Source organism: Brienomyrus brachyistius, chromosome 25 (genome assembly GCF_023856365.1).
Source record: "Brienomyrus brachyistius isolate T26 chromosome 25, BBRACH_0.4, whole genome shotgun sequence".
Classification (NCBI taxonomy): Eukaryota; Metazoa; Chordata; class Actinopteri; order Osteoglossiformes; family Mormyridae; genus Brienomyrus; species Brienomyrus brachyistius.
In genome coordinates, this window is record NC_064557.1 from 6,720,788 (window position 1) to 6,741,357 (window position 20,570).

Genomic DNA, 20,570 nt, shown 5'->3' on the forward strand with positions numbered 1-20,570 from the left:
GTTATAATTTGGTTTGGCAATATTTTTAATGCTTAAAATTTTCATGGTTCCTTGTAAAATATACATAACCAAGTATGTGCATTAAACAGTCTCAAAAGCAATATTACTGACAGTTAAATGTCACTCTGGATTGAGAAAAAGGAAATTTAAAAATCTCTGGAGGAAAATAATGTTCAGGGTCTTACTTATCGCCGTGCTCGAACGTGATAGCTGTAGAAAAACAGCCTGCCTTAGGAAGTGATGCTCTCTGACTTCTGATTGGTTGGCAGCAGCAGTGTGGGTGGGATCACCTCCCCGTTCTCTGGGATTCGCGGAGGCGCCTGCAGGACGCGCAGCAGGCCGTGCGGTAGTAGGCGTAGACGCACAAGCGGGCCTGCACCACCACGTTGCAGTTGTAGTATAGATCCTGGCAGTTCATGTCTGTGATGGAGGGGAAAGGGAGGACCGTTAGCTGGGGTGTTGATAGCCCCGCCCATTTATCAGGTAACACTAAAAATGAACGTATAACTGCAGCTCGTTAACAGGGAGCCATACCGATCTCGGGGGTGCAGGGCTGCTCGTTGCATTGTTCCCGGTCCTCCGGCATGATGAAGGGGTCGCACCCCTCGCTTGGATTCATGTCGTCGCCAAGGCAACGGACCTCCCGCACGCGGTAGCCCCCCTCACAGGAGCGGGAGCACTGCAAATAGGGATTGGCCGGCATCGTTCCTGCTGTGACTTATGGGTGGTGGGGAGAGGTGGGATGGCGCGGAGGGGTCGAGGGTACGTACCGCGCTCCACTCGGTGACGTACCACGCCGGGCCGCACTGTTTGAGCCGGCAGGGCTGGCTGGCGGGGGGGGCGGGGAAGATGGCTGCAGTTGGAGGAGGCGGTGACCTCAAGGCCGCTGTCGCCGTGCAACAGGCAGATCACGTGACGGCTCTGCATCCCGTCGCCACATTCGGAAGAGCACTACTGACAAACAACACGTGGTCAGGAGCTGGGAACGCCGGCTACTGTGGGATCACATCAGCGGGTAAAAAGGTAGCAACAGTAAAGTTAGTAGCAAAGCGAGTTGCTGATAAAATTTTCGAGGATGGAGAAGCAATCATCCAGTCGGCAGTCATGCATCCATGCTATATTTCTTCCCAGAATGGCTTATCCAGTAGGGGCTTCCCTAACTGGGACACCTGACTGTTGCAGGACACTGACATACTAGGGGTGGCTAATTGGCCGAAACCACATGGAGGTGTGAGGTCATCTTACTGTCCAATGAGCCTCCGGGACACGCGATTCCCCTCCCGCCACTGGAGGGCGCCGCGCTCACCTGCCCCCAGGGTCCGGTGTACCACTCTGGCTTATTCTGACATGGCCCCATATGGCAGGAGGTGCGCTCCTCCGGCCTCTCGTCCCCGCAGCTGTCCAGGGGCAGGCTGCTGATGTGATTGGTCAGGCACACCACCGAGCGACTTCGGCTGCCCTCGCCACACTCCGTTGAGCACTGGTCCCGCCCAAAAACAAAGATGGCAGTCAGCAGGCAGCCCCCATCCGCCAAATGCATCTACATCCTCAAGACCAGGAGCTAACGACTCCCACCCTGCATTTCTTAGAATCTGTGTAAAATAGTCCCTGAAACACCAGGGGAAATTAATTAAGACCAAGACGATAATATAAAGCATAATTAAAAACAGAGTTGCCCACCCCGGTATGTAGAGAGAGAACATAACATCTCTCTCCATCGTATATGCTTTGCCTTGCAGCGAAAATATCTAGCATCAGGCAGAATGTCACTCAATCAATAACAAATGTAACAGCTAGGATGCGGCATCATTTGCACTTAGACCCATAAAAATGAGGATCAGCCATTCAGCCCATCTGGGTCATTCTTGTCAGGTAGTGATTTCAAAGAATGTCACAACTAGGTGACTAAAACTGCTAGAAAATTAGCAGATCTGATACAAACCAGTTTGCTTCCATCCGTGATGGCAGCAAACTAGGGCTGTATTCATGGCAATAAGAAAACAGAAAATCAAATAGGCAAAAACTTCATAAATTATTATAAAACGCTACAAACAAAACAATGTAAATATGATGCTTAAGATTAGCTTTTGATAAAAAGTCTAAAAACAAAAGCCTCCGGTTTCCGAGTAAAAACTCTGTTATAGAGTAAAATGTTAACTCCCATCTAAGGGAATTAAAAGAAGGAATTCCTAGTTCGGTCTTCAGGGACCTTCAGACTATCCATGTTTTTGGAGCAAAAATGTGGACTGTCTGGCAGGGAGCAAAAATGTGGACTGTCTGGCAGGGAGCTAGGTGGGAGCAAAAATGTGGACTATCTGACAGGGAGCTGGGAGGGAGCAAAAATGTGGACTATCTGACAGGGAGCTGGGAGGGAGCAAAAATGTGGACCGTCTGGCAGGGAGCTGTGAGGGAGCAAAAATGTGGACTGTCTGTCAGGGAGCGGGGAGGGAGCAAAAATGTGGACTGTCTGGCAGGGAGCAAAGAAATGCACTGTCTAGGGGTCCCCGAGGACCGGGTTGGGAAGCACTGCCCAGTAAGACACCTTGCATAGACGACCTGGTCCCAGCACTCTTTAAAACAGACTTTCCATCTGCTGCTTATCAGGACCAGCACTTTTGCCTTCCAGATACTTTTCCTCAAAACTGAAGGATAGTGGTTCCTTCCTTTCCCAGGAAGTCACTAAAGACTGTTGTCGCTCCTCCCAAACCCCCCATGGCGCCCCCACTTCTCTACCAAGCATCCCCCGCCCCAGCAATTCCTGTCATTTTCTTTACATTTTCTGCCCATTCTCTGTCTGTTCCAGCCCCTATTTCCCAATTTAGTATAATACTGAAGATCTAAAATACTAGAATCAAAGCAATTTTTATTCATAGATGTGAAAAACAGCCAATATATCTGCTGATTATCTGAGTTGCCTTTAGGTCCGACCATCGTAAATTACTAGAGAAATTAACATGAACTCTGTGCGTCCGTGGGTTTGGGACAAGGGAGGAGTTAACATCATCAGGGAACAGGAGGATGACAACACTGCCCCCTAGCGGGGCGTATGTTGAAGACACACAGCTGCTAGCCATATTAGAAGGAAACAAGCAGGGTGTGATTAATCACCGCTGGCACTCATGACATTTGGGGTTTAGCCTAATGTGGCCGACGGATCTCAAACTGAGATCATGGTTCTCAGAACAGCTAGGCTAAGCAAATCTTCCAGGGCTCATTCTGCCCCCGGCTCGCAACAAATTACCACGTTGGTCCACATCTGACTGTGGACCTGCCTGTTATGCTTAATTCTGTTTTACCGTCATTTCTGTGCTCAGGTCACAGGGAGGCCTGAAGCCCATCAAAAAACAGAGCAGGGCACAGGGCTGCACGGAAATATGCAACAGCCCAGGACACAAGACTTTCTTCCTGCATTAACTGCATAGCCCAGGACACAGGACCTTCTTCCTGTATTTACTGCATAGCCCAGGACACAGGACCTTCTTCCTGTATTTACTCCATAGCCCAGGACACAGGACCTTCTTCCTATACTTACTTTCTTGCTCTCGCCAGGGACACATCTGACCAATAAGCAGAACGAACGTTATCACGTGGTTAGTAGTGGTACATTGTTGCTTCGCTGGGATTTTTCTCTTTGTGAAAGCAAACCCAACCGAGAGGAAAATGCTCCAAGATTACAAACTCATCACCTGACTTAGACCAGAGATACCAAACTATAGGTGGGAAAATGCCCTTAGAAATGTTGATTATCCCAAATGACTGGAGGTGTGAGGTGACGGTCCACTGAGACACTCTGCTATCGATTCACAGAAATAACAAACCAAAGTCATGCAGATGGCCTCCGATTCAGTAGTTTTACAACAGCTAAGTTACAGGAAAACACAAATGTTCAGAAGATACAGGGATGTCTTTACTAAGTCTTATGATCCTGTTTTAAAAGTCATTCAGCTTTTCTGCCTGTATATCTACTGCACTAGTTACAAATTACAGGTCAGACTAGTAAAATCATTTCAGAGGGTTCACACTGGGCAGATACCAGCCAGCACACCTGTATCACCTAAGCTGATTTCCTCTGATGTCGCTACATAAAACACGGATAAATTTAATTCCTGGGATTTAGCCCTTAGGGAGTTTATCCTTCAACTACCCAGCCCAGTAGAATTTGTCCTTCATGAATAAATTCTCTAAGCTATGAAATTTTTATATGCAGCACAATCCCACCCCGGGTCTATCTGAGCTTTACGACATAAGTGCGTCCATCGACATTCAGCCCCATCTCAGCTTCCAGCCAGAATCCAGCTTCTGCTGCCTATATTAACACTTTGGCCACAATATCAAGCATTTTATTCGCTCCTAAAATGTAGACACTCGTCAAAACGACCACAGCCAACCACTTTCTTTGGCTTACAGCGCCCCCTTCAGTTCTTATATCTAAATACACTGGTGAACCTCTGGTTTTGGAATATCGTTCCAGTTCGCTTTCCCATCGGCCCATAAAACCTAGATTTTAGTTGTGTCTCCCCACAGTGATCCTGGTAAATCTATTCTGGCCATTGTGAGTTTAAGCTTCCAGGCTAAGATTCTCAGTGCTTATGGAAACCATGACGACAACTCCGGTGCCTATGGAAACCACGACGACAACTCCGGTGCCTATGGAAACCACGACGACAACTCCGGTGCCTATGGAAACCACGACGATAACTCCGGTGCCTATGGAAACCACGACGACAACTCCGGTGCCTATGGAAACCACGACGACAACTCTGCTGCTTATGGAAACCATGACGACAACTCTGCTGCTTATGGAAACCATGACGACAACTCCGCTGCCTATGGAAACCATGACGATTCCGTGTCCCTCCCCCTGTGCCTAACGGGCTGCCCCCTGCACTCAGGAAATTAAATTCTCTCTCTCTAATACTGTAATCCCATTGTACCATTACATTAGGGTGACCAGATACTCCATGTCAGGAAAGACACTTTGAGCTGGGACAGGATTTATAAACTAGCGACTCAATCAAATAGACCCGGATTTCACTTTAGCACCGAGTTCTTGCTGCGTGCCGATTGGTCAGTCTCCTATAATCATGCATGTGTCACTAATGTTGATGTGAAACAGCTGGATGAATCTTTCAATCAAGGAAACAAACCAGTCAAAGCTCAAGAGGAACTGAACTACTTAGCCAAACACAAGAGCCTTTCAATTTTAAAGCAGTTTGTAAAACCTGAAGTAGCTCAAAGTATCCGTCCTGACACGGATTACCTGCTCACCCTAATTACATACATTTAATTGGAGCGAGTAGCTGCCCATCAGAGGATCCAGGTTCTTGTTAAGGATCTGTGAAGCCTGGACAGGCTGTGCCTCTATAGTGTTCACAGCGTCACCGGCAGCTCCAGCCTACTGGCATTTCGGCGTCCAGCCTCGTCCCCAAGCAGGAAGCCATGTACCGTCTGACAGAGCTCATCACACTGGGCCGGCAGGCGCCTTCCGCCTCACCCTCTCACTCCAGGGACTGAAGAACCAGCTGCGGGTGCAGGGCCCCGTGTCGCAGTTCTGCACGTCATCGGGCCGCAGGTTCATGTTACACTCCTCGTCCACCACCACGTCCCCCAGGTTGTCCACGCAGCGGACGTCCCGGGTGCGCTGGCCGACCCCGCATGGCACGGAGCACTGGGAGGGGGAGGAGCCAGTGCAGTGAAACAAAATACAGCAAACAAATGTAATTCACGCATGGGGTGTACTAGGGGTTTGGATACACTGGCAGATTCAGGGGGTCCAGCAATTTCCAGGGGCTCTTGAATATGTAAATTTATATGTAAAAGTGGATGGGGGGGGGGGGGGGGCGCAGAAGGGGCCCAGAATCTGTAACTATCGCCCTGAATACAGGCTATAAAAAAACGATGGCAGCTTCGTTCAGACAGGTACAGCACGCACATACATACAGGTACAGCACGCACGTACATACAGGTACAGCACGCACGTACATACAGGTACAGCACGCACGTAAATACAGGTACAGCACGCACGTAAATACAGGTACAGCACGCACGTACATACAGGTACAGCACGCACGTACATACAGGTACAGCACGCACGTACATACAGGTACAGCACGCACGTAAATACAGGTACAGCACACACGTACATACAGGTACAGCACGCACGTACATACAGGTACAGCATGCACGTACATACAGGTACAGCACGCACGTACATACAGGTACAGCACGCACGTACATACAGGTACAGCACACACGTAAATACAGGTACAGCACACACGTAAATACAGGTACAGCACACACATACATACAGGTACAGCACACACGTACATACAGGTACAGCACACACGTACATACAGGTACAGCACACACATACATACAGGTACAGCACGCACGTACATACAGGTACAGCACGCACATACATACAGGTACAGCACACACGTAAATACAGGTACATCACACACGTACATACAGGTACAGCACGCACGTACATACAGGTACAGCACGCACGTACATACAGGTACAGCACACACATACATACAGGTACAGCACGCACGTACATACAGGTACAGCACGCACGTACATACAGGTACAGCACGCACGTACATACAGGTACAGCACGCACGTACATACAGGTACAGCACGCACGTACATACAGGTACAGCACGCACGTACGTAACTACAGGTACAGCACGCACGTACGTAACTACAGGTACAGCACGCACGTACGTAACTACAGGTACAGCACGCACGTACGTAACTACAGGTACAGCACGCACGTACATACAGGTACAGCACGCACGTACATACAGGTACAGCACGCACGTACATACAGGTACAGCACGCACGTACATACAGGTACAGCACGCACGTAAATACAGGTACAGCACGCACGTACATACAGGTACAGCACGCACGTACATACAGGTACAGCACGCACGTACATACAGGTACAGCACACACGTAAATACAGGTTCAGCACACACGTAAATACAGGTACAGCACACACGTAAACTGGGGACACATGATTTGTGAGGCTTCAGCTGGATCCAGCTTAACATAAGCCGGCCTGGGGAGGGACCAGCAGGGACAGACAGCAAGGATGATGTGGGGAGGGGCGTGCTTATAGTGTCTGAGGTTCCCTGGCGAATACAAACCGAAGTCCACTCAGAGCGGACTTGCCACTCACTGCAGATCTTCAGCTGGCAGGAGACGACGGTCTCGGGCTGGTCCAGGTGGCCGCAGTGGCGCAGTGCCACAGAGGCGGCACTGAGGTTCCCGAGCGGCTGCCGGCACAGGACCTGCCGGTGCTGCAGTCCGGGGCCGCACGTCTTGCTGCACTCGGACCACTCGCCCACGTCCCAGCTGCCCGGGGGTGGGGGGGCAGGGATGCGTCACAGATGCACATTACAGCTACAATAAAATGCTAACGGATTAAAGAAAACGTAGCCCTGAAGCAGTGAAACGACAAAAAATGTTTGTCTAGATCAGTGTTTCTTAACCCGGTCCTCGGGGACCCCCAGCAGTCCACATTTTTGCTCCCTCCCAGCTCCCAGTGTGCAATGATTAACAAACCAACCAATCAAGAACACCGAAAGCCTGATGCAGCTGTGTTGGGAGCTGGGAGGGAACAAAAATGTGGACTGTCTGGGGATCCCCAAGGACCGGGTTGAGAAACACTGTTCTAGATGGAGTGACTGAGCTATAACACCCACTTACAAGGCGGGGCAGGGCTGTGCGTTACACTCTTCCTCCTGGGGCATGGGATCCTGGGCGCTTTCGCAGAAGTCCGCCGGAACCGTCGTTTGGGTCGGATGCTCTACACAGCCGAATACAACCTGCCGGCGGCCTGGTGGGGGGAGGGAGACAGAGAGACCATGGTGCTTTCAAGGCCCATCTCGGCCCAGCTAGTCAGGAGCTTGGCCCACGCCAAGGCTGGGCAACCATGAACCAATCACAGTATTATATTATATACCTCCAGCTCCTCCCCCACCACCAGGAACATCTCAATATCTCGTAACATTTTATTTTTCCCGCTTAGTTTTAATGCCGCTACCAACATTTTTTCCCAATTTGACCAACATTTGACTTCCAGCGTAGCCATAGCACAGCTCGTCTTATCCCGCTTGCTTTGCTCTCGGAGGTTCTGCTTTCCTGAAATCGAACGGTCTTACATGTCCATCGGGGCAATAACTGGAGATTTACGGAGAGCCTGCAGTAACACAGCGTCCCGCATCGCTCCAGCGCAGCGCAACGTCTAAAAAAAAGCATGTCCATCCGTATGCAGCAACAGCGCCTCCTACTGGTCGGGAAGGAGCCATCCACGCGATGCGGTATCCCATCCAGCCTATCACTCTGGTGATTCAGTGGTTCCAAATTCATGTGTAAGAGATGAATCGTCTACTAACTCATCTTACTAATAACTATGTCAGAGTAAAAGTGGTTTTGGATTTTGGCCCTGGGATTCAGGCTGGATTTTTGGAGACTGAGTAGTTTCCAACTGTGAGTGTCACTGAGCTTTCGCAGCGCCTGGCAGACGTTTAAATGATACCCGTATAAACTGCTTACCCTGTTCATATGTTACTGACTGCATAGCGCCTTGCAGGGAAGCACATTGCAGATTATATAAACTAACTGCTGTTCGACGGTGACTGAAGTGTCAGGTGTCACTAAACTAACTAAATTGTGGTTTAACACCTCACAGATCCCAGATCAGGTAAACGCACGAGCAGATGCCTGACAAGTCAGAAAAGATAAGCTGTTGCTCCTTATTCACTAATACATGAATCATCCTCTGTGGCACAAAACACATGATGTGAGCTGACAGTTGGCTCCCTTGGTAATATAATACATAGACTTTACATATAATCTATAAACTTGAAGCATAAAATAGCTTTATGAGAAGGGGATTCGCTGGGCGAGTCGTGATGCCACTCTTTAAAATGAGGGGTTTCCCACTCTTTAAAATGAGGGGTTTTCCCACTTTTTAAAATGAGGGGTTTTAGTCTACAAGTTTCCGTGGGAACACCCCTGTCAGCACGAGAGGGTGGACATCTGGGTGAAGACTTTGCGCGGGTGGGGGGCACACTGTCATGCTGCTGGGGGCAGGCCTGTTTGCTCTGTTACCGCCCAAAGGGGAAGCATCATGGAAAGTATTACAAAACGATGACTGACACCAATGTAGCTGTAGCATTGATGCTAACGTAGCTGTAGTATTGATGCTAACGTAGCTGTAACTTTAAATTGGCAGTAGCTGGGGATATAGCGCACTATAGCATGCATCGGGAAACCGGACGCCTAGGGCTCCACGTCGTTCGGGACAAAGTCTTACCCGTCCCGCAGGTGGCGCTGCAAGTTGTGGTTCCGATGGGTCTCCATCCATATGGGGGGAGCGGGTCAGGGTGGAGCTGGCCGTTACTGCCATCGCTGGTAGGAGAGGCGGCTTCGGAGGGAACCTGATTGGGGTGGATTTCTTTCTCATTGGCGTCAGGAGGAACAAGGCTTTGCTCGTCTACTGGGTTCAGGCCTGGAGGCTCTGATGGGGGAGGAAGAGAGAGTCCAATGACAGACACGGCGATAATGACTTCATGGTTATTTTTATGTATAGTTTCACCAAGAGACATTTATATTCAAACTTCTTTTGACTGTCTAGTGAGTTCCGCCGTATAAAATGACGGTTGATCACAGATCTGTGACCACCCTACAGGACTGAAGGCCTTTTCTACAGGGACCATGCAAGAACATTCCAGAACATATGTATATCATCTGACATTCTGCCCCACGGCAAAATGTCTCCAATAGCACTCAGAATGACCTTGTCTATATGTGGTGAAATTTTCACACATGGCGGTTTACCCCTAGGAGTCTCAGGTCTGGTCTTTGCTCACTGCAGATTTCACGTACGCTCACATATCCGCCCTGATAAATACATGTGTTGCATACAGCAGAAGAAGCAGCAAGGTCGCGAAAGCGTGGCGTGTTTTAAACTGGGACGCTGGCCTGTCAGGGAACACAAGCTGCAGTAAAATGTGGGAGGTCTGGGATCTGAACCGAGCACCACCGTGGCCGCGTGCCAATCCGCCGAGATGGTCCCTTCCCGCACTAAATCCATCGGGTTTTTAAATGAAAGCGAATGAATGAAAGATGCCTACTAACAAGTTTATCTGGTAATTATGTGCACACTTTCAGAAAATAATGAAGCTGCAATTTACACGTAATAACATTTGAAAATACTTTTTCTTTATCACATTTTTTTTTAAAAAGATCCATCCATCCATCCACCCATAAGTGTTTGTCCAGTGGATCTATTCATCCACCCACCCACCCACCCATCCACCCACAGGTGCTTGTCCAGTGCAGGACTGTGCCAAACCAGGAGCGTACTCCCAGAATGCACAGGGTACACTGCAAGGCAAACTGAACTGGAATTAATTCAGTGTAACAGCTATAACACAAAGCTCCTGTTAGCCGAAACATTTGGCTGATTTCCTGGTTTGAATGAAAAAAAGAAAAAAAAATACATGAGACCTAAACACACCGACAGGCAGGTTGCCAGAGAGTGGGACCTCCTGCGTGCCGAGGACGCCATCTTCTCTTGGGAGGAGATACTCGTAATGAATGCTGGGGTTCGGCTGCTGGTAGATTATCTGGTGTGACAGAACAGAGGGTCAGTTTCTCCTTGGTGATACTCAGATCTTACACACTCCTACAATAATTATGTTACTATGAGAAATGCCACCTGACATGTACCTTTGGGGTCAATTTGACCCCAGGGTACGGGTGCGATACACACGCATAAACAGGCCAATGACCGAATGAATAAATGCACTCACAAATACATGCAGGTCTTCGGAAATGGGTCCCGGCGCCGTGATCAGCTCTCCCAGTTTGCTGCGTATCTCGTTGGGTCGCCGATATGCCAGCTGGGTCCCCGCAGCAAAGAACACGCCCGGTCTGTCGATGGCCCACTTCCCGTTAATCACGGAGTCACCCGTGCTGGTGCGTATTGCTGAAGTACACAGGAAAACGGCGGTACCTTTATTAAAGCTCATAAACCAGGTCCCAGCGAGGACGTCGTTTATATTTCACGGAGTTAGAGGTTTGGCTTTAAATTAGAAAAGACTGCACTGGCAAACATTTCATACTATATAAATAACAGGTTGTTTTTGTAGCGTTAGGCTGAATTCCTAATTAAGCTAAAAGGCTTTTCATTACTAAGAGGCAAAAGGTATATGGAAGTGAGGAGGACCTGGAGAGCAGGTGAGAAGATGACTTACCCAGGTAGTTCCTGCTCTTGGGGGTCTCTTCCACCTTAATGCGCTGGGCTCCGGCTGGAATCTCCAGGAACTTGTGATAGCCGATGGAGAGGAAGGAGTGGGAGAAGGTGCCGCTGATGACAGTGCAGGACGAGCCGTTACCCGCACACACCCCACAGACGTCCCTTTGGTACGCCTCACAGCCCGGGTCCTAACGGGAGACGAGCGGGTGAGGACAGCAGGCCACCGGAGGGACAACACAGCATCGCACAAACCTTTACGTTTACTATGATTTTAAAAACATGCATTTATTGCAGCTTTGGCAAAACACGTTTCATTGGTGTTTTTTTTTTTTTTTACCTTTCAAAAGATCTAGCAAATATACCTGGATGTGGGATCAGGGCGGAAACTGAGGAATCAGTTAGAGCAAATGACCGGAGGCGTACATGTGACCCCTCACCCCTACCCCCGAGCTGGGACATGGAGCCAGGGCAGCCCCACCCTACAGGGCACCAGCTGGGTAGGGGGCGCTAAAGAGCGAGTGGAAAAAATATCAGAAGAAATACCTCTAGTTGCATTCTGTGATATTAGTTATTTACATTAATTTTAATATTTTAATTCCTTTCTTGTTAAACAGAATCATCACTCATGCAGACCAGACATACCTCCGGGTACTCCGGTTTCCCCCCACAGTCCAAAAACATGCTGAGGCTAATTGGAGTTGCTAAATTGCACCTAGGTATGCATGTGTGAGTGAATGGTGTGTGAGTGTGCCCTGTGATGGGCTGGCCCCCCATCCTGGGTTGTTCCCTGCCTCGTGCCCGCGACCCAGTAGGAAAAGCGGTTTGGAAAATGGATGGATGGATGGAAATCGACAACATTTATTTCTAAGCTGGGAAATAAATTGTATTTTATGGTGACGACTTCCAGTGCATATAGAATTCTGGTCCCAGCAGACTTTTGGGTGTTCTTGTTTTTCCTTCCTGATAATTTACCCTCCAGTGTGGGAATCAGATGGACTGTGGACTTGCAGTAAATGTAGACTTATACGTCATATTTTTAAAATACACACTGCAACCTTTACAAATGGGTCTGCCTCTTGATTTGAATTTTATATATAAAATGTAGGTGCATAAAAAAAGAGAATTAGTAGTTAAATACATTTCTATGTATTGATCAAGTTCAGGGTCATGAGTGAGTCCGGAGTTTTTCCTGAAGCAGCCTACAACCAGGACTAGGGTACACCCCAGATGGGAAGCCAGTCTAGTCTTAGGGACAAAACCAATAATCACACACTATTGGAAATTTAGTGATACGATTTATCTAACTGCATGTCTTAGGACTGTGGGAAATAATGGAAGTGTGTGAAAAACATGCAAACTCATGTACACATATTATTTATCATGTGCTTTTATACAAAACAACAGACATCTGAGAAAGCAGAGTCATCTGGGGGATTTGGGCCTTGCTTAAGGGCACAACGGTGTACTTACTCTACAGACCACAGGATTTGAACCAGCAACCTTCTGGTCACAGACAGAGTCTAACCCACCAAGCCACACACTGCCCCTAAACGCCATTCATACAGGGCGAAGGTGGGATTTGAAACCTCAATTGCAAAACCAAAATAAGCGCCTCACGAAAAGGAATTTCATCTAGCATCAGCGGCTGCCGCAGTCCAGAGGCAGACTGTCTGCCCTCAGTAAACCAAGTCCGGCCACTTTCCTCTGTGGCTGCGAGACGCGCATCTCTGACGGTAAAGGAAGCGTCATACCAGTGCGGGGAAAAGAAACCGCGGTGACCAGAATATCCCTAACTGTTTATTGGCTAGATGCCCCACATTTTTTCCCAGTTTGTCGGTCATCCTGTTATTCACTGATGCTAACGCAAACACAACCCTGGCTTAGCAAAGCAACGGCAGCGAAATCCGAACTTATAACTCACAACCTGCACATGTACTCTGCCCCAAGTCACAGTATGTGCAGAAAAGCACATTTTAATAAAACAAGGAAACAGTTGGTTCACTGTTGTCTTTACTTTGGCTGAGAACCACTAGGGAAAGCTTAACAGCCCAATTCCATTTTTAAACCGAACTACAATTTTCTTTTATACATTTTTTTGCCATTTCAAACATTAGCCAATATAAAATTAGTGCGATTAAAGTACCTGTCGGACCTGAAGCTACAATGCGATACAAACTCATTTAATACGTTCTGATTATATGTCCCCAAGACACTTTAATCACAAGTTTCCACACAGTTCACCTCTTTGGTCCATGGTGGTTCCGGTCGTTATTTTTTTATTATTCATTTACCATCATTTGCTGTATTTGTCTTCTATTTGGCACAAAGCGGGATCCAAGGAAGAACCTGTTACACTTTGAACATACGACAAAAAAAGGCTTAAACTTTTTATATTTATGTTATAAATATTTATGTTGCCCTTCTGGTCGTTTTACGGTTAACCCACCACCCTCCTATCGCCATCACCCGCACGGCGGGGTGTCCCGGCGGATCGATCCTTCCATTTGCCTGGTCACTACTGTAAATATAGGCCGCTTAAAGTCTTTCCCTTTCTCATCCCTTATGGGCGGCACTCAGTTCATATTTCATGTCCTGCTCCCTATAGCAAGACAATCGTTCAAATAACCAAGTGGGAAAAAGAAATCATATTTTAACGTTAGGATCGATTCTACAAATTAAATCATTCAGATCGAAAGAATCGATACTTCAGTATCGATCCGCACATCCCTATTACACACCTGACTGGCAGCGTTTCAGTCTCCCGGCGCTCGAAGCATAGGGAGGCTTCGAAACAGCCCCTCGCTAATCCCTCACTTTGCTGCATGCTGCATTTTATTCCAGCCTGGGGCTTAATTAATTAGCTCTGATTATGGAAGAGATTGAATAAAATGCACAATTTAAATCGCGTTCAGAGTAACCCGGGAAATACTGCTTCATAATTTGTGAAACTGTGTCAAACTGAATGCGTTTCAGGCAAAGTAATAGTGGGAAAAGTGTCAAATAAATATATAGGGGGGAGAGTTGAACTTGATTCGAATAGCAGAGTTTGTTAAATCAGCAATTCGGTCACAGATAATTAAGCGTTTGGCTGGGAAAAAAGCCAATCGTATGGGACGCGGAAGATGCGGAATTAAGCGACGAAAAACACCCAATAAGAAACCCGCAGTACAAGCTTACATTCACAAAGGGTTTGCTACACATCACGCGTCACACACAATGAAAACGTTAAAATGTGCACATATAGTAAGCGAATCCCGTGCAGGGCGTGCGGCCCCATTTACACTCTGCAGTCATAAAAGCCTGATCCCTCAGAATGCCGGGGAGGTTAGATTCCCAGCGCAAAATTCACCTTATATTTCAGCTAAGCCCCCTTAAATCCCTGCAGCTCACCAAAGGATCGCCTGGCTCCTCTGCTGCCTCTACATCACTCTTCATTCTCCCCGGCGGTATTAACGGGCTTTAGAACGGTAACCGCAATTTCCCTTAATAAACAGAAACATGGTGGGATTTTCTTCACCTCTTCCTTACGTTCCTCCTGCTTGCTGTGCATTATTAGCCTTTAAAAACCTCACCATGAAAGTCAAAGCCTAAATCATATCCATTTGCTATGGGGAAAAGAAGAGCATAGTCATGGAACAGCCCGGAACAAACTTGCAAATGCCCAGGGCGTCAAAACTCTATAACCTCAAGTCTTGTTCATCTAACACCCGTCTCCAATTTACAGAGATACTAGATGCAGTGACCGCTGCCCCCACCCGCCTTTTGTTGAACCACCAAAAATAAACCCTTTACCAATCTAACCATGCAATTGAAACACACTAACATGAGCCTATAACAACAGAACTTCGATAAAATTACTTTCAAATCTAACCAATCCTGTAACCATTTCTTCTCCATTCCTGGCTGGAAGAACTTCAGAAGACGATGGCGTTGAGCGAGAAAGCCTTGTCCCGTTCCCCGAAGATAACTGTCACCTGTGGCCGCTTGCGTACGACAGCGGTGACCCCCGCTAACTCACCGAGCCTACCTCTCTGGGGGGGCTTGGTCCTTCGGGCTTGTGTGGCAGGGCTGAAGGGGTCAGGCTGGACACGCTGAGAAGCAGGACCAGCCAAAGGGGCCACAGCTGCTGGGAACCCATCTGGGAGACCAGGGAAGGGCGTTGTGCCGTCTGTCCTTCTGGAGAAGAACAGCCCTCCACTCAGGTCTGGAGATGTTTTCATCCAGCAATGTTGGAAGCGTGTCAGTAGTGCCCCGCCCCCCTGCTTATGAGTCTGATAACCACCTCCTTCTCCGCCCCCTCCCATGCACCCCCATTCCTACAGCCCTGACCTGGGTCTTGCATAGATCCTCTCTGCCCCGTCTCACACATCCATGTACACACACACACCCTTTCCCCCCTCCACACCAGGCAGTTATTTCTTTCTGTTTTAATCCCTTTTGTTTGGCTCCCCCTCTCGTCCCCTGCCTGTATAATTTTTCTTTTATTAGCGTTTAAATTCCTGTACCCCCCCCCCACCCCGACAGTTGGCAGAGAAAATTGTTACACTCTTCCCGAAAGTACTTATTTAAAAATGACTGCTCAATCTACTGCAAACGAAATGGAAAGCGGTACCACTTGGTTTCCCACTCCTGAGATCCGCGCTCGTTTCGTCTCGCTCTCCGTAGTCTCCTGCGTGCAGGAGGAGGAAGAGGGACGGACGAAGAGGAAGGGGCCAGACGCACAGGTGCCCCAACTGCCCCAGAGCTTCCGCACCCAAATCGTCATCCACCTAATAAGTGCCTGCCCAGGGCTGAGACCTGAGCCCACGAATAACCAAAGAGCTGCACACCAGCCTCAAACCGAACATTCCCAGTTTCATTAAAAAGAGTCAGCAGTGATTAACCTCTAAGGCCGGAAGGTGGATAGGGAGTAACTATGCAGTGGTGTTAAATTGTAGGTCTCTGTAAACTCCAAGGTGCCTGAGGATTCAATACGAACAGAGGAGAGGTTCCCAGCCCCGTCAACCACCCAGATACCCCCCCCCCACTCAAACACACCTGGAAACATCTGTAGAGGCAACACCCCTTAAATAGCTGGAGTTTTGGGGAGGTGTTGAAAACTACAGGCCCTAGTGAGTCCAGGTGGTACCGATTATTATTACAGGCCTGTTGTGTGTGACACGCACACTGCCACCTGCTCTACGGAGTTCTGTGGAACGGCGCGCTGACTTACCTGAGAGGGACATCTGTAGTCCTGCCTGATTTCTCCACATACCACAGCATTCCAAAGTCCTTTAATTAACGGCGGAAAGAAACAGGAGATTATCCTCCTATCATCACAATTAATATATCAGTACCGGGTTGGCAAGGGGAACAGAATCAAACCACAATGCATTAGCTGAAAACCACACATACGAGGCGAGTTATGAAAAACACTAACGGAATGAGAGATTTATTTTCTTTTTTAACTTTGTTTCATTTTGGATAATTGCCCATCCGTGAGGATAATGTGGAGTAGCTATTTTTGAGAATAGCGGGAAATAGGAGAAAAGGGTCTGCAGCATTTAGAACATGAGAGTAGACATTTACAGAAAGTTTTGTGTAGGTAATACGAACCAATTTGTGCTTGGAGAAGGAGATGCATTCTGGGAAAACAGCCAGGTAAGAAACAGAGGTCCCAGATATTCCAAACAATCAAGATAGTCAAATACGCAAATGTGCAGAGATAGATACAGGGAGGACACACCTTTTCTTCATAATGTTTATGGATAATTTTACACTGAAGAATAAAATTATGAATTTGGTGTTGATGTACTGAGACCCTATTGTGCTTTTTAATACATGGCAAACTACCAACATACTCAAACTTTCCTCTACAGTTATTTGCTCTATTCTTAGGACAGAACAAGAGCCAGATTGAAAACGCGTCGGACTGAAAAGCCAGATCAATCATTTTCCTCCAACGAAAAACCGTTTTATCGCTCTTGGTATTATTCTGGATGTTTATTGTTATACTGCTGCAAAGGAGGCTTCACCCAGCTGTTACAGCCGCGCTAAATCCCAGGAGGAGGGAACATTTGAAACGCTGGTGCCTAGACAGTTGTGCTGGGAAACATGACAGACCTTTCTTTAGCAGAATCAGGAGAAAGAAATAATTCCTGTAAACAGCATCAAAATACTCCCAGTGGCTGCAGTCACACTTTCTTGGCTACACTAGTGGCCAAAATTGTGGAAGCACTTTTAAATCTTAGAGACTTTATTTAACTGTTGCTCCAGTTACGTATTTAATCGTCCAATGTGTATTTGCAACATCGTAAATAATATATAAATAATCACGAATAAAGTTCTGCAGTCTCTGAAAATTGGAAGTGCTTCCACAATTTTGGCCACTAGTATAGACGCATCAACATTGGACCATCTTGGCAAAGCGACAAAACCACTACGCGAGAAAAACCATGAAAACAAAACACCAAGATTGATGGACTTCGGAAATAATCAGAGCCAAATTAAAGGCATTCAGCAGCAAGTAGTAAATATCTTAAGCGGATAAGCCACAGGAAAAACAACATAACAACCAGAAATCACAGCCAAGTTAAGAAATATATCATCAGACTGAAAATTCCTGTAGAATCTTCCCTAATGTGCCACTGTGCCAGAATGAGATATCAGTTTACAATCTGAGGACTCGTACTAACTGCAGATACCAAAGAGACTGTAGTACTCTATGGGGAAATGGGCATAGAGGCACAATGGCTGCCAATGGTGTCAATTGCAGGAAATTAACCACAGGGGGCAGTATGTGGCTCAATAGATCATAGATCTGTGCTTCTGTTTGGAAGGTTGTGGGTTCAAACCCCATGGCTAGTAGGGTAATCATAACACTGTTGGGCTAATGAGTCAGGCCCTTAACCCCAACTGATCCCAGGGTGCTGGATGCTGGCTGTCTGACCCAAAGCTTTTCTCGCTCATAAGTTGCTTTGGACTGAAGCATCTGAAAACACAACCTTCACTCATCTAGCCCCTGACAGGGACCAAAGCCACAAATAATTTTCTCACTTTCATAAGGACGTTTCGGCACTAATGACCAAGAGACTCGCTCACATACCAAAGTGTCTCATGACCGGTAGTGCAGCTTGGGGAGGGTTTGCTGTGTTTGGGGCTCCACTTAAAAGGTTAAAGGTCACTGCGCCCCCCCCCCCCCCAACACATGGCCCCCAAACCTAGGTGGGCCCAAGGAAATGTGTGATTCCAGTGGTGGCAGACACTGCTGCTGTCTATGGCATGATTTATACATTTTGAGAACATGGATTTTCAGTATATCATACGCTAATCGCCATACATATTATGGCCGCTATCAAATGAATTACAGCTCGCACTACCCCTGCAGGTGCTCAGGAAAAGATCCCCAGCCACCCAGGAGGCTTTCCAGATGTTAGACAGCACTTTGAGTGAGATATCTGTACTGAAAAGCCAACAGGACGTTCAAGTGACCAAAAAGGCTTCTCGGTGTTTCGCATACAATTATCCTGTTTCCCCTGCATCCAGAATCCATTTCCAAGGAGCAGAAAGACAGGAGGTGACATCAAGTCTGTTCATGTACCATGATGCATTGTCACTTCAAATACTTGGCATCACATTTTTATTAAAAAGAGCCAATTCGCTAAATCCAAATACATTTCTCACATCTTATCCAGAATGATTTTTAACCTACATAATGTGGAAAGTCTGAACTACAGTCTCACCAGACCGGAAACATTTTAAATGAATAATTCAACAAAATGATTAGTGCTAACCCAATTCAAGAGAGTAAGGGCAGTATGAAGGAACTCAAAACGACCATTTGCTTACATTTGACAGTTGGCTATTAGGCTGAAACAGTTCAGTTGTTTTCAATTAATTTCTAAGTGGAAATTAGAAACAGCTCCAAAGCCGTGCTTTGCACTAGTTTAGTACTGAATGAGAGTAAAGGCTCTTAAAAACACAAAATGCCGATTTAACCCTTGGAAGGTGAGGACAACAGATTAAATGTGTGGTTGTCGTAGTCAAAGGTATAATCAATGGAACTGATAGTCCTCCAGGTGGTCTTGTTAGATAACTCATTTAAATCTTTGCATGCAGAAATAGCAGCCAAACTTCCACAACTTTCCCACGAAGAGGCCAAGTCGATTTAGACGCCATTGGAACAAACAGCACATTTGGATGGTTATGGCTCAATCGAGGACAGTCAGCTACCCATGTGAGGTTATATACAGAGAAGAGAGGAGTGATGTGCAGTTTTCCAGTCCCACTGACGAGCTGGATAAGCAGAAAGCTTGGGAACTTTAGCCAAGGTTGGAGTAGAAAAGTGGGAGCTACACAAAGGCTCTTTCTTCATGTGGACCAATCCCCAACACCTGGATCCCACAACCTCTCTCTGGTAGGTCCTGCTGACACCCCGGAGCAAAGACAACTCTACTTCAAGGTCTAAGTGCAGCTGAATGTGTTGCTTCTCCAATGGGCTCCAAAGGGAGCGCTTAGTCCATGGTCTCTCAAACTTGTTATTGACCTCATCATGTTCATCATGTGTGATCTGCCAGATACATGAATATACAACTCAACTTGTACCAAAGCCCTCAATCTTGCCTTTCGCTAGATAGATACCACTTTGCAGGAAAGAGCAAAACCAGAGATTGCAAGCACAAGAGGTTCATGTACACATATATATAATATATATATATATATATAAAAGCCATATTCCATCACAAGTCAGATACATTAGCTCCATTGATTGCCAATGTTGCATGTCATCAACACCCCAACCAAAGTGATGGACGCAAAACGAAGCACCTCATCATGGTCATGAACTGCATTGGTTTTCACACTTTTGAACAAGGTAATCACATGGTATACTCAATTCGTCAATCGGCGAAGATATCATGCGCATATTATCTTTCAGCCGGCTGTCATTGGGATTTTGGAGACGGGCAGGTAGGTCTCTCCTCCTCCAGGTCTTTTTCGGGATGACTAACACCTAATAGCTCCACCTATGCCTCAGAACATCCCATTCCTTTAGTGTTGTTCTTCACAGGGTGTTAGTCCAAACATGCTTGTCATTTCTGGATTACTTGCGCTTCAGCCGCAGTTACCCCCACCAAGCCCTGCTCGAGCGGCGAGGAAGCCAAATGCAGTGTTTGTACACTGAAGTCATTGGTCTGTATTTTGACAGGATCTGGGCAACAGGAGATCAGCTCTGGTAATCCATCAGTCTATGGCATGATCTAAAATAGCAATAAATTCTGTTCAACGCCTGGGAGACTGACGTTTCCATCTATCTCCT

General features: G+C 47.2%; 1 protein-coding gene and 1 long non-coding RNA gene across 2 annotated transcripts; one reads left to right on the forward strand and one right to left on the reverse strand.

Moving 5' to 3' along the window:
• Nucleotides 1-7: 7 nt before the first annotated feature.
• Nucleotides 8-15,530, reverse strand: adamtsl7 (ADAMTS-like 7). Its single transcript, XM_048996632.1, is given in 13 exon segments — nt 8-420; nt 535-679; nt 771-827; nt 829-951; nt 1,307-1,480; nt 5,495-5,668; nt 7,155-7,362; nt 7,717-7,846; nt 9,329-9,532; nt 10,535-10,643; nt 10,830-11,005; nt 11,274-11,463; nt 15,303-15,530. Coding segments are annotated over 13 exon segments (1,935 nt in total). The 5' UTR covers nt 15,414-15,530; the 3' UTR covers nt 8-286.
• Nucleotides 5,885-6,892, forward strand: LOC125720768 (uncharacterized). Its single transcript, XR_007385570.1, has 3 exons — nt 5,885-5,919; nt 6,357-6,425; nt 6,787-6,892. It is a non-coding gene; the product is annotated as an uncharacterized LOC125720768 (long non-coding RNA).
• Nucleotides 15,531-20,570: the final 5,040 nt, after the last annotated feature.